The sequence below is a fragment of the Colletotrichum paranaense genome (genome assembly GCF_030867605.1).
Source record: "Colletotrichum paranaense strain IMI 384185 chromosome Unknown Scaffold_10.1, whole genome shotgun sequence".
In the NCBI taxonomy this organism is placed as follows: Eukaryota; Fungi; Ascomycota; class Sordariomycetes; order Glomerellales; family Glomerellaceae; genus Colletotrichum; species Colletotrichum paranaense.
In genome coordinates this window covers 165,357-178,955 of record NW_026848968.1, presented here as the reverse complement: position 1 = coordinate 178,955, position 13,599 = coordinate 165,357, and the positions used below count along the sequence as shown (strand labels likewise).

General features: G+C 53.4%; 5 protein-coding genes across 5 annotated transcripts; 1 reads left to right on the top strand and 4 right to left on the bottom strand.

The window, feature by feature from the left end:
* Positions 1 to 2,141: 2,141 nt before the first annotated feature.
* Positions 2,142 to 3,347, top strand: CPAR01_11726 (uncharacterized protein; the record flags this gene model as incomplete). The annotated part of the gene is made up of 2 exons (XM_060495985.1): positions 2,142 to 2,255; positions 2,772 to 3,347. 2 exons carry the CDS (start codon positions 2,142 to 2,144, stop codon positions 3,345 to 3,347), a joined length of 690 nt encoding a protein of 229 aa, XP_060344770.1.
* A 339-nt stretch (positions 3,348 to 3,686) lies between these two features.
* CPAR01_11725 (cation efflux family protein) lies at positions 3,687 to 5,093 on the bottom strand (the record flags this gene model as incomplete). The annotated part of the gene is made up of 1 exon (XM_060495984.1): positions 3,687 to 5,093. The coding sequence occupies one exon, from the start codon at positions 5,091 to 5,093 to the stop codon at positions 3,687 to 3,689; it is 1,407 nt and encodes a 468-aa protein (XP_060344769.1).
* A 1,716-nt stretch (positions 5,094 to 6,809) lies between these two features.
* On the bottom strand, positions 6,810 to 7,815 carry CPAR01_11724 (hydrolase; the record flags this gene model as incomplete). Its single annotated transcript, XM_060495983.1, has 2 exons — positions 6,810 to 7,676; positions 7,750 to 7,815. The coding sequence occupies 2 exons, from the start codon at positions 7,813 to 7,815 to the stop codon at positions 6,810 to 6,812; spliced, it is 933 nt and encodes a 310-aa protein (XP_060344768.1).
* A 787-nt stretch (positions 7,816 to 8,602) lies between these two features.
* On the bottom strand, positions 8,603 to 10,999 carry CPAR01_11723 (ABC transporter; the record flags this gene model as incomplete). Its single annotated transcript, XM_060495982.1, has 1 exon — positions 8,603 to 10,999. The coding sequence occupies one exon, from the start codon at positions 10,997 to 10,999 to the stop codon at positions 8,603 to 8,605; it is 2,397 nt and encodes a 798-aa protein (XP_060344767.1).
* Positions 11,000 to 11,844: 845 nt separating this feature from the next.
* On the bottom strand, positions 11,845 to 13,297 carry CPAR01_11722 (uncharacterized protein; the record flags this gene model as incomplete). The annotated part of the gene is made up of 4 exons (XM_060495981.1): positions 11,845 to 12,695; positions 12,746 to 12,946; positions 13,034 to 13,125; positions 13,200 to 13,297. The coding sequence occupies 4 exons, from the start codon at positions 13,295 to 13,297 to the stop codon at positions 11,845 to 11,847; spliced, it is 1,242 nt and encodes a 413-aa protein (XP_060344766.1).
* Positions 13,298 to 13,599: the final 302 nt, after the last annotated feature.

Genomic DNA, 13,599 nt, shown 5'->3' with positions numbered 1-13,599 from the left:
ATTCTAGCTGCAAATGAACGAGGGCCAAAGGAAGAAAGAACCTTTTTGTTCCAGATAAGCTGTTCGAAGCAAGATATTCCAAGGTACGGAGTAGGCACGCGTGTATTCTTTTTGGCAGATGGAAGGATGGACGCAACGAAAAGAAGGAAGCGGAAGCAGGAGCTTCGACTACCTAAGATACCCAAAGTATCTACGTACCTGAGGTACCTACCGTAGGTACCTAAGGTAAGGAGCATCTGACGTCTGTGAAGATACCTTAATGCGCAAGCTTATGAGGTACTTGAACACTTGAATTACGCCGTTCCAGCGGGTCTTTGCATGCTGAGGTACCTTTACCTAGTCCCGGCGTGTTTGGGAGCAACCCACCCTGAAGGTTCGCGCGCTGAAAAGCAATGGACTCGAACGGCTGCCAAGGAAGGTCAGAGCTTGTGCACCTCTTCGGACTGTGCCCCGGCCTGGTCATACCTCACCTCACTTGTCGCGGGCGTGAAATTTTCCTCATCACAAAGGCCTTCTTTCCTGTGTTTGTTCGTGTTCCTCAATCCATTCCCCTACTATATGAGAATTCCAGAGGTAGAAATGAAGGCTCAACGGCCACACGCGACTCAGATATTTCAGGCCATTCTTGCCGAGGCTCGACACTCGTTCCTTCAACCTTGTCTTATTACTGCGTAGGTTCTTCAGGAACGTCCCATATAAATATGTCACTCGCCCTTGGGTCCCACAACTTGCAGCATGGTAGCGGAACTGGAGGCACGAGACATTGCTGCAGCTTCTGCTAGCCCGGCACAAGGTTTCTCAAGGAAGAAAAAAACAGTCCAGCTCCTATGATGAAGAAGCTTACTTGAGGGTAACAATGAGGCAAAGTAGAAGACTATCAGAGTAGGTAAGAGAACTGAGAGCTGTTGAAAATTACTAGAGAGTGAAACTCCTTGAAATTGAAACATGGGCAGAGTACTCCGTAGAAGAAAAAGATTGGCAAGGCTGGCACGCAGACCCCTTTCTTCTCCCAGACTTTGGACCTCCCTGTCCATTTCTGGTGCCTTCAAGCCCCCAAATCACTCGATATTTCTCTTCAGCTTTCGTGACGCATTTTCTAGACGTCTCGGAGCTTCTTGCTATTTCTCAAGGGATATGCCTCTCAACTTCTTGCTCGTCTCAACAGCAATCTCCCTCCATTACTGGGCCTTCAATGGGCATTTCAGTTGAGCAATTTCATCTTCATGCTCACAGAGGCCAAGTATCAAAGCGTCTGATGTATTTCCTCGGACATCCTTACCATGGAGCCCCTCGTGAGATGATCTAGGTTCTTACGTGCATAACCATTGCTAGCCGCCACAGTCATCCTGGTTCATCACTCAATCCTTTTCTTGCTCCGATAATGGGCATTACACTTTGACCATCTCATGACGGCGATCCCACCCAGCACGCTCAGGTAGTGTGCAAAGGTTTTCGGAGGTGGAAAACTGCCCGTGGGCAGAGGTCACCAACCCCTCCTTCCCCACCCTTCAAGCTATCGAAGCTGTCAGCCTGAAGCTGGGAAAGTCTGCGTACCATGTCCGTAGTTCCTCCATCTCATAGGTAGTGGTCTAAGGTAGTTGTTGAATGGAGGGCGGGTAGTTTCATGATATGAACGCAGCTTCCCCGCATCTACCGGCTGCCTTCCTTTACCCCCTCCGAGACCCAGACTCGCATCGCCTGCCGTTGGGAAGTTGCGAGGTTGGAGAAAAAGGAATACCAGGAGAAGGAAATGACGTGAGGTGAACTCGGGAAGCTCCTTGCACCTCCCCTCCCGCATGTCTTGCCCACGGCTCCTGGACCTATCGTGCTGTCCAATCTGGTGATCCGGGACATGGGGGCTTCCTCGATCGGAGAAAGATGCTTCCCATCAGGAAAAAGACAAAGGACCCTTGGAAAGGCGAATCGAGCCATGCGCCGGATTAATTTACACAAACTCTCCATCACCTCTCGTCGGGCCCTCTCTCACCTCATCCGTCCACCGGCACCTTTTCCTCTCAATCTTTGCCCCGCCTTACTACTGCATACCACTGCATGCCTGACGTCCCTCCCCAGCTCGCCTAATCCCCCGTCAGTTCTAGGTATGCTGCAGACAGACTGCTGCATCATACTCGTCATCCGCAATGGAAGGTCCCGGTGCTCATGACCACCACCAATACGCTATTGACGAGGTCATCTACCCGCCCAGTCCTGGTTGGTCAATGTCAGAGCCAGAACTGCAGACGCAAGCCGTCATTGTGAGTCTGCATCTGATCTTCTGTCCATCACCGAGTTCCGTATCTGGATTCCACCATGGTTGCGGCAGGATGCCGGAAGACGTTGGACACGAGTGTGGACCATCTGGAGATATCCATCCTCTACACTATGGAGTAGCATGGCACTACCCATGCCTACTCACTCGCCCCAACACTTTACACAAACGTCACATGAGCTGAGGGATGCATTGAGGCGGGCAAAGCAAGAAGGACCCTGTGGACCACCTCCGCATCTCGGTGCGGGGATCCAACATCTCTCGCAGCTCAAGCTGATGATCTGCATCAAGGGTCTACCCGGCACGGCACTTTCAATCCTGCAGTCACTGGACCGGTCGTCTTACTGTGTACAGACTCGGAGCCTGTTACCTATTTACCTACCTACCACAATAGGGCCTCACAGCATTTTGCATGTTCAAAGCCCTGTCCGTTTTCTCGTTGAAGCGATCCTTGCTGGAACCAATCTCAATTATAATGTTTAAGCACACTCACTTCTTATAGCCATTACAGCCAATCACCGTGGAGCCTCGCCCGCGCCGCCTAGACTTTTTCAGTCTCCCTTACGAGCTCCGCCTAGACATCTACGAGCTCCTACTCCTCAACCCGGAGCCCATTATCGTGTCGAGCAGCCGCCGCCAGCTCCACGTCAAAGTTGAGCCGCCGGAGCACCAAGTCGCCTACCTACGGGCTCCCCGCCCGAGACCTCGCGTCGTATCGCTGACCCATAGGAAACCTCACGTCGAGATCCTACGGACATGCAGGCAGATCGAACAAGAAGCCACCCCGATACTCTATGGCCGCAATGACTTCGTTGTCGGATTGAGGCTACGGGCGACGCAGAGCCACCGGATGGACCCCTTTATCCAATATCTGCGTTCATCGACACTGCTTCAGCTCCGCTCAGTCACATTTCGGCCGGGCTGTTGTTGTGATCAGTGGCTCAAGTCTCTTGGTAGCGGCCAGAATGTCGCAAGCACGATAAGCCGTATGCAGCTCATTGAGCAGAGAGATCACCAGCAAGTATTTTGGGACATCGAGACAGCCCTGTGGCAGAGTGCGTATCCCCCATTTGCTTAGGACAACCTTGGGATGCTAACGTCAAGTGAATCCAGATGTTGTGGGCAAGAGCAGAGTCTGTGCCTTTTGCCATACCACTACTGGGGAGCGGATATTCATATGAACCGTACAGAGTATGTCCACAGAGGCTGGCCCTCGCATCATACTGGTGTCAAAACCTTAATGGGCCGAAAAGGGGTTGTTAATGGTTATGAAAAGCTCTTGTCACTCGAGTCGGCCCCAGAAGGAACATTGGGAGCCATCAGTGTTCTGTTGCGGTGTAACTGTCATAATAATGCTCTTCAATGTTTCTTGTGAAAGCTTTGCTATCAACTATTTGGCGTATACTATTACACATCTTTACAGGTCCTTCTTGAACGCATGCTCCGGCTTGTGTGTAGTCTCATAGTCGATATGTACGTAGGCCCGCTCCACATCCGGTAGACTCTCCAACTTGACTTGCAGCGCCTCTGCCACATCGTGCGTCTGGGCTAGTGTATTGGCGGGGTCCATGACGATGTCCACCTCGGCGATGAGCCGTGGGCCCGAGTGATAGACACGCACCGTGTCGATGCCCTGAATGGCAGGGGAGTGCGTCAAGCAGACGTAGGTGATGAGCTGCTGGGTCTCGATCGAGGCGGTTACACCAACGAGTAGCAAAAACTCGGCGATGGCGGTTCGCAACCAGATGCCGGATACGATCAATGACAATATTATGGCGCCAGTTGGGTCGATATACCACTTAAGTTTTGAACCGCCAACAGATGTGAGGATACCGAAGCCGTTCACCAGCAAGTCGTTGCGGTGGTCGGACCAGAGGATGCGAACCTGGGAATATCGGTTTCGCAGGGAAAAGCAGTACAGGAAGAGTACAAACTTGGTTGTAAAGGCGCAACAGACGGCAACGATTGGCTCAATGCGGAAAGCCTTCGTCTCGTTGGCCGACTCCCTCTCGGTAGCTAGCTCGCGTGCAGCGAAGGCGATGATGATGAGCGAAACTGAGATCATGAGGAAGCAGAAGACGATGTTTCCGACAGTCTCAAGGCGGGCCTTGCCAGCGGGGAAGCGGCGCGGGTTCACCCTTTTGATGGCGCGGCCGGCCAGGATAAGGGTCAGATTGCTCATGGGGTCAAAGATGGCGTCGGCCATTGTGGTGATGAGCGACAGGGAGCCAGTGCTGATGGCCGCGTACAGCTGTAGAGCTGTGAGGAGGATGTTTGCGGCGAAGGAGCCCCAGACGGCGATCCGGAACTGCAGCTGGTCGTCGCCGGCTTCCTGGCGAGCCTCAGCAACATGCTCGTCGACGGACTTCAGCATGCGCTCGATAGCAGCGTTCTGCGTTTCGTAGAACTTTTGGACCTTGTGGCCCTGACGCCAGGAGCCGTTTGGCGAAGTTCTACCGCTGGGTTTGTCGGTGGCGGGTTGACTGTCCCGTTTGCGCGAGGTGTTGGCTCTGATCTGGGCGAGGTCCTCCGGCGTCTTGAAGGCCGCGGAGAGACCGTAAGGATCCGAATCGGATCGCAAATGGGGCTGACCTTCGACATCGGTAGCGGCAGAAGAGTGTCGGGCGATGGGCTCGTGTTTCTCATCGTGCGAAGCGGGATGGTGAGTTGCGGCCTCTATGGCCGTACTAGAGGCGTTGGCTGTGGCATCCTCGCTGGAGAGTTGCATCGAGCCTCTTCGGGAGGTGTTTGCTAGATGGGATGGCGTGTGCAGCCGGAAGGGGTGCGGATGCATGGTGATGCTCATGGAGAGATCGGGCTCCATGGTGGCGGCGGGCGTCAGATTTATGAACCGTAAGTTATGCGCAGTAAAGGATACAAGTTGATAATACGACGTTTGCCAAATGCCTTGTTTCCAGTGAATCGATATAAGCCAGGCTAACGGGCTGTGAGATAAGAAGAAGGGTGGCGAAGGAGACGTGTGGAGGGTGATGCAAAATGGAGGTTCGGTGTCTGGGCCATGTCGCCTATGTTATTTCAAAGAGCTTCGAAACCTGTGTTGTTACCCGACAAACAAAGCCTACACCTTCTCGCCCCTCTCAAAGCGGGCTTATGGGAAAGGCATCTTGTTTGGTACGGAGAATTGCAAGCTCCTGGGGCAGGATCGCTGCAGGATGTGCGGGGATAGCGGGTGCAACGGGATGCGTTGTCGTCGAGCTGCTGCCGTGTGAGGCGCGCTTCTTCCCCGCTGGCGCTGGCGTCTCTTGCTTATTCTGCCGTGTCGTTGATTAGCTAGCCAAAAGTGCCGGGGAGGTGGAGGTTAGTTAGGGAAAGAGAGAACATGTTCATGAGGTAAAATGATTGTGGGCCAATCATTTGCCCACGGGGAGGAGGAAGACTATCGACTCGAGCGACACAATTGAGATGGCGGACGGGTCTAGACTTAGTTGCATCAGCATATTGTAGGCTCGAAATGGTAAGAATGATATTGCATAACGAAAGAAAAGGTCGGCGAACTTGCCCTCGACATAGGTGGGGAACTGCCTTCGCTTCGTCCTAACGTTGTTAATGACCAATGTTGAAGGGAAAGCATGGGAGACAGAGTATGTGACGCCCATCTAGACAGGGCACTGTTTGAGCGCTGGGAAATGTGGTACATAATCTAGTGTTGAATGCCACGCCAGACAGTCCAATGCCTGTGTTCTGTACGTGGGCTGGCGATCTCGATGACTTCATCGATCAGACTCGTCCCCTTTCTGAGGCTTTCGAGCCGACTTGTGAGACAAATGAAGAGATTTGAAAGCAGATAGTAGAAGCAACTTGCTTTCTGGTTCTTCCAATCGCTAGGGATAGAAAGTGAGAGCGGACTTTGACGGTCAGCACTCAGTAGAGAGGTGGAGAAATGCAGCATTGTCTCACACACTCCGGAAGCAGTAGCCCAAACAACCCCATCCACGATCCGCAGCTGGATAGGGTACAGAAATGAATGAGATGAAGTTGAAAATCCCGGGGATGCGGGTCGACTTTATGTTTCGAAACAAGCCGTTACCTGGAAGGCTCCCCCGGGGACCGAGACCTGCCGGGACTAGGGCGCCATTGGATTCGGGTCCCCGTTTCTCATGTGCTTCGGGCACAACCGGAACCGGGTCACATCCCACCCGCTCGGCAACCTTGGCATCGATATACACGAGTACACCTTACCTCAATAGGCTTGTAAAGAAGAACTTCAAAAGGATGATTTGATATGTATTCGGCCCACGGGTGGGAGATGCTGCTGAATGAGAGTAGAAAAAACAAATAACTTGGATCATATTAATATACTGCTCAAAAGGGACTCATATATTGATCCTGCGAAATAGCGGCAACGTGCATGCCAACGGTATCCTCTCAGCTCTGGTACTTCATAGAGACTGGCGTGGGAGCAGGTATAACCTGCACCTTTCCAAGCACAGCCATATATCACAATCCACATGTCAAGACACAAATACCGGTTCCATGGATGAGAGGCAGAGGCAGAGATCCCGCGGGCCCGTCCAGTCTCCTACAACTTCGACTCAGGCTTCGCTGCCGCAGGCTCTCCAGCCCTCTCGAGGATCCAATCCCCAACATCTTTGAAGAACTCGTCCTTGCACAGGTCCGCGTGCAGCTGGTGATACGCCCCCTCGTATGGCTTGTGGTGCCCGTCCTCAATCGTCGTCTGCGCACCGAACCACTTCTTGCTGGCGTTGAAGCATGTCGTCTTGTCCTCGGTGCCGTGGCCCAGCCAGAGACTCTTGACGTTGCCGCTCAGCGTCAGCTTGTTCTGCGCCAGCTGGTCCGTCCGCTCCAGCATGCCCGCCAGCCCCTCGAGCGTGCCCGTGTTGTGCATGAGGTCGTCGTCGCGGATGCTCTGCTGCGCCGCTTTATCGCGCGTGAGGTGTTCGGCGGGGATCTCGTTGACGAGCTGCTGCTTAGGTAGAACCTTACTCGCGAGCTTGCCGAAGAAGACCTTGAGGAGGCTCGGCTCCTCGCCGGGCGTGAAGGCGATAAAGGGGCTCTCGAGGAGCCAGCCGCGCACCTGACCGACGAGGTCGTGATACTGCGGGTCGCTGGCCAGCGCGAGGACCTGACCACCGCCCATGGAGTGGCCCATGACAAAGAGCGGCGCGTCCGTAGGTGGCGACGGGATCTTGGATTTGATAAAGGCGGCCACGTCGGCGAGGACGCGCGACGTCGGGCCTGTGAGGCCCCGATCGGACTTGGTCGCAGCGCTGCGGCCCCATCCGCGCTGGTCCCAGCTAAAGACCTGGATGCCGCGGCCGGCGAGGTTGGGGAAGAGCTCATCGTACCGTCCCACGTGGTCGCTGAAGCCGTGTACGAAGACGAGCTTGGCCTTGATGGGGCCCTCGGGCTGATGGTGCAGCGTCAGCTATGCCCGGGTGTTTGTTCATCATGGGATAACCCCAGGGATCGAGTGAGTGGGTGAATGAGTCTACACTTACCGTCCAAGTTGTGCTGTGAAGCTTGTGGCCGTCCACCTCAAAGGTGCCCTCAGTCTGCGTGGCCATAATGACGACGATGATGCTGTGAGATTGGTTGACGGGTTGCACGCAAGACTATATGATTGCAGATATAAGTATATAGCGGAATTATCACGATGAACCACGGGTTATGAGAAGTGATGAGGTGAGATGAAATTCACGTGTTATTGTTGGGGTTCGGATTCAAGACATCCAAGGTGTGTAGTGGTGGTGGCGCTGTGGCCATGGGCCATGGCACTCAAAGAGCTGAGCTCCGCTTGCAGACATGGGGAGCTTGGAGCTTACTGCAAACTCCAACTTCTCCAATGAAACCTTCCGGTCACCGTCCGTTTCTGGCTCAGCGACACAGGTACTCGCACGCCGACCTGCCGTTTGGAACGGCGTCAGGTTGAACAATGAAGAATTCTGAACTAGACTGTCCTAGTTGGCAAGGTGTCAGGAGCCGTGCTACTCCAAGATAGACAACTAGAGGATCTCATACCTTAATCCTCGCAACCCTAAGAGTACCTCACACATCATATTCATATTCTGACAACAAGCGATCAAACGCATTCAAAGTATTGAATTTGGAGCACTCCATCAAGATCGAGCGGAGTTATTCTATGATGCTGTGTAACCGATGAATAGTTTGTAGTACACAAGACGGCAGCACGGTGTGAGCTGCGCCATAGTAGGAAGTGATTCGCCGTTGCTGCCGAACGGCTGCTTCATATTTGAGCAGCCGTTTTTTGATATAAAACACAAGAAAATCACACATTTACCCCCTTCAAAGCAATCCTACTCTTGTCCAGAGATCAAGTGGAATATGCTTTTTTCAGCGCCGTGCCTCCTTCTCCCTCGTCTCCTCCTGCAACTGCTCCTCAACCTCCTCTTCACCCTCCTCCCGCTCTAGGTCGGATTCGATTTCTTCCTCTTCTGTAATATGAGCTCTATCACTAGAGCGAGGGTCGGGAACATCGCCGCCACTCATCTGCCACTCCATGAGCTTGCTAAAGGCGCTGTCCTTGTCGGCAGAAAGCTCCGTGTACTTGCCAATTTCGGCAACTCCGCCGTTGTTGGAAAGGACAATGATCAGGTCAGACCGCTTAATAGTTGACAGTCGGTGAGCAATAGAAATGGTCGTGTTTCTGCCTCTGAGAAGCGAGGTAAGGGCGGCGTTGACAAGCGTTTCAGACTCGGCGTCCAAGGCAGAGGTAGCCTCGTCGAGGATAAGAATATCGGGGTCCTTGATCAACGCTCGCGCAATGGCGATGCGCTGCTTCTGACCTCCCGACAATTGTGAGCCTCTGGCTCCCACCTGCGTGTCCAATCCAGAGGGAAGGTCGCTGATAAAGTTGCAGTTCGCCTTCCGCGCAGCTGCGATAATTTCAGCTCGGGTGGCGTTGGGCTTGCCATAGGAGATGTTGTCGGCAATCGAGCCAGAGAATAAGACAGGCTCCTGCGCAACCATGCCAATGCGGCGTCGCAGTGACTTAACATTCATCTTGGAAATGTCAACGCCATTGATAGTAATAGAGCCAGAGATAGGATTGTAGAATCGCAACAGCAGGCCGGCAACGGTCGATTTACCACCACCGGAAGGCCCCACAACACAGACATTGCTGCCCGAAGGAATTTCAAAGTTGAGATCATTGAAAATATTGACGGCAGGTCGTGTAGGGTAGGCAAATGAAACGTTTGAGAACCGAATCGGGCCCTGTGCCGACTTCACCTTGAGCCCGACTGTCTGCGAGATGCCCGGCTTTCGGTCTTGCAGCTCGAAGAGGCGGCTGGCAGCACCCACTCCTTTCATCAGCTCTGAATAGAAAGACGAAAGGCCAAACAGACTAGATCCTGCAAAAGCCGTGTACATCATGAAAGATGTCAGATCTCCCAGCGTCATGGCGCCGTCGCGGACAAAGTTACCGCCAACAATGAGCATGGCAAGGATGGTCATGTTACCAGCCCAGCCCGTCGAGGCGAAGAAAGTGGCAGCGATTGTAGATTCCTTCTTGCCCAAGGCAAAGATCTTCTTGACCTGGCGGTTGTAGCGGCCAACTTCTTGGACCTCTCCAACAAATGCCTGGCTCGTTTTCACGTTGCCGAGGCGTTCTTCAGCGATCTTCGTCAAGGTACCGAGATTCTTCTGGATTCCCTTGCTCACGTTTCTGATTGCGCGTCCGTAGAAGAAGGCTCCGACTGCGACGGGCGGCAACATGATTAGGAGAAGTCCAGTCAACTTGGGACTAAGCCAAACCATGACACAGAAACCGGCTCCTCCGCTGAAGAGAGCCCGCAGACCATCGCTGATGTTCTGGGTGATTGACTTGCCGACAATGACGGTATCGGAACTGAGTCGCGAAATGAGGTCTCCAACTCGGTTTGCATCGAAAAACTCGGCATCCTGTACATACGTTCGCCGATAGAGGGACGATCGCAGACGGGCGACGACCCGTTCGCCAACGATACGCAGGAGAATTACGCGTCCAAAGTTGGCCATGGCTCCGACGGTCAAGATGACACCCAAGGCTGTGAAAAACTGCGGCATGGTCAGGCCAAACAGGCGCGCGTCCTCAGCAGGGTCTTTGGTAGCCATGTCGAGGATTCTGCCGACGGAAAATGGGATGGACATGGTGACTCCGGATGAGATGACGAGGAAGATCATGGCGATTCCCAGCCACCGCAGCTCCGGCCGCGCAATCTTGATCAATCGCCAAATCTCGGAAAATCCGGCCTTGCCGCCTTGTGACTTGCCCTCCTTTGACAACTTGGCACTGAGGTTGACCTGAGCAGCCTTAGCAGCCCGCTCGCTCTTTTGGAAGTCATCAGGTTGTTCGGGATCTTGTGACGTGGGTTCGGTCTGGTTCGCGTCCCTACCACCGTCTCGCGTAGCCGGTGTTTGCGTTGTAGCCTGGGAGTCTCGTTGCTTGGAAAATCCATTCGAGAAATAGCGCAAGATCGTGATCGGACCGGGCAGTTGAGGCTTTTGGGAGAGGGGAACGGGTCGCTGTAGCGAAGATCGGTGGATGGCAGCAGAGCGCACTGCAGGTAATGATTGAACGGGCTTCGAGCTGAAGCTTCTAATCTGTGACAGGAGAGGATGTTGTAGTACTGGCGGTGTCGAGGTATTGCGCAGGCTGGGGAGGGTTGTCATCAGCGATGCCAATGTCGTCGGGCAGCTCCCGGCGCGGTGCGGGAGCAACACCGCGGATCGCACTACTCCCATAGCCATGGTGGAATCGAAGAAGAATTTATCTCATGGGAGGCGCATAGTCAGAAAGCGATGAAGGAGGGTGCACCATTATACGAAGAAGCTCGACGACGGGTTGCGCATGAATACAGCCACGACCTAGGTAGTTTAACGAAGGGACCGGAGAGATTCCGTCATCGGTTCGCACTCGAAATTTACAGCGCTTGATGCATGGCCCGTACCTTACCCGGAGGAATGCTGACAGCTGACGGGTCGCTGCTACCCGCTACTTACCTGACCTGAGCAGGGCCCCTCGGTGATAGTCGGCCCGGGCATGTCTTTTCGCCGACCTGGATGCTGCCGTCACTCCGCAGCAGCCGAGGATCTAAAGGAACAGCACTAATAAGCAAATAAGCTACTTGCGGCAAAAAAGTGATTTAGATGCGGTTCGCCATTCCTTCTGGTCCAGATGCAAATCCTTGCATTGCTTCACCATCATCAAGAAACCGATTCGGCTCAACTAATTGCTTGTCCTGTTTTGTTGTGATTCCTAGCTTCTTGGTTCCTTACATACTATAAAAAAAAAGCTGGCGATTGGCTTCAACTCTTCTGATTTCCACCTCAAACCATGTCCCCAAGGATGGCCAGTTCCTAGAAGGTTGTTTCCTGCTTCGAATTAGGACTCAGAGTACAACTGTCGAGGTTCCGTCTCACAGAGATCCCTCGGGTGTTCTACTAATCTTCGTAGCTGGTCGCGAAGACTAATGACGCCTGCTGTGTGCTCTCTAGTATAATACTACATGCCCATGTCTGCCCAAAACCTCTCAATGCCGTATCTGTGGCATAACGAGTAGTCGGAGCGGCGCAGTCTCTAACACACTGGTTATTCACGCGCTGCCATTGCTTTCCTTACGCAGCATTTCTGCTACATCGGCATCAATTCCATCGTCACCTCCGAGGTCAGGGAACTCGTCTCCGTCGATTCGGCGTCTCTTCTTCGCGCCGTTTGCTGAGACAGGGATAGATTGGTATTGCGAGGCAAGGGCTGACAGCATCTCAATGCCCGAAGCTGCTGGAGGCTGGAAACCCTGGCTCGATGCTGAGCGGGCACGATCCTCTTCTGCATGGTGAGGAACAGGCGGCTCATCATGGACAGGGGGAGGGGTGAGCGCCTCTACAGACGGCGGTGTGAAGGCCTCCACGGGGGGAGGTGTAAGCGCCTCGACTTCTGGTCTCTCAGGTTCAGGGGTCTTGGATGCTCCGTTGCCAGGGGATTGCGAAGCCTCGTGAGTCGGCAGTCCCCGCATAATGGCTTGCTCAATCTCACGTCTCTTCTCCTCCGTCTCTGCCTTACGTGACATCAGGTCGGCATGCTGCCTCTCGTCGTTCGCGAGTGCCTCCTGACTTGCGCTGAGCATCTTCTCCAACTCGCCAATGAGGCCCTTTCGGGCCTTAACGCACTCTGCCACAGCGCCCTCAGCACTCGCCAAACTCTTCAAGAGACCATTAAGTCTTGCCGCGTAGACGGGAGCCGATGGGACAGGTGTCGAGGGGTCGGTAACCTTTTCAAAATCCTGGTTGGCGGTGCTCACAGCCGTCTTAGTGGGCAGGTTGAGCTTCGAGACATTGGTATAGGAGGTGACGAGCGGAGTAAGCTCTGCGGGAACGGAAGGACCACCACCGCCAATTCCGGGACTAGCGAAGTTTGCCTTGGCGGTTCCGCGAGCCTTATCGAGTTCTAAAGCATCATCAGTATATGTTGCTGTCGTATTTGGGGAAAACGTCTACCATCAATGCCACGTTCGATGGCCTGTTGAACCGGTGGCTCGAAAATGAAGCGGTCTTTCCAGACGTCGATGACCCTTCTGAGCTTGTTCTGGATCTCAGCCGGCGCTCCCTTGTAGGCCAAAGCTGTCGCCTCAGCGATGACTGGAGAAAAGGCAACAAGGAAGTCGTCCTTGTGCCGAGCCTTTGATTGCTGGGTGACCTCTGTGAATGTGTAAGAATCATTCTTTTTATATATACATGAGTCCTCATCAGGAAGACAGGGGTTTTGCAATGCTTGAAGGCTCTTACCATTTGCAAGATAGACCAAGCTTAGTCTCTTGGTGCTTGATGAGTCTCGAAGACGCTGCATCCATAGGGCAACTGTGCGATCTGCATGTCTCCTGTGAAGACGCCAAAGTCAGTTTGCACTGAAGTGAGAACGGTATGAGTATCGGGACTCATCGGCCTAGCTTACTTATGGAACATGATCCATTGCGCAGCAGTCGCAATGCTGTCATGGCTCTCATTGAGGGCCGATAGCTTTGCCAGCACAGCATCGTCGTTGTACGCCATTTTTGTATGGGTGCTGTAGATATGTAGGAAGTGGTCTCTGCGACGGTGTCGGTAGTGGGAAGGCACCCAATTGCTTTACTTGAAGTAAACACGATCTGAGGACGGATGTGTTTTCTTGCCCTTTCCTTTGATAAAAAAAGCAAACCCGAGCCGAAATTGAATTTTGGGTAGCTAAGGTTGATGTGAAGATGGCTTAAAGAACTTCTGTCGAAGTTGAAAAAAAAAAGACCCTCTCCGAAATGTAGTGCTTGAAAAAGTTTCAAACGATATTAGACCAGCGAGGTGGTGAGGTAGGCTAGGTA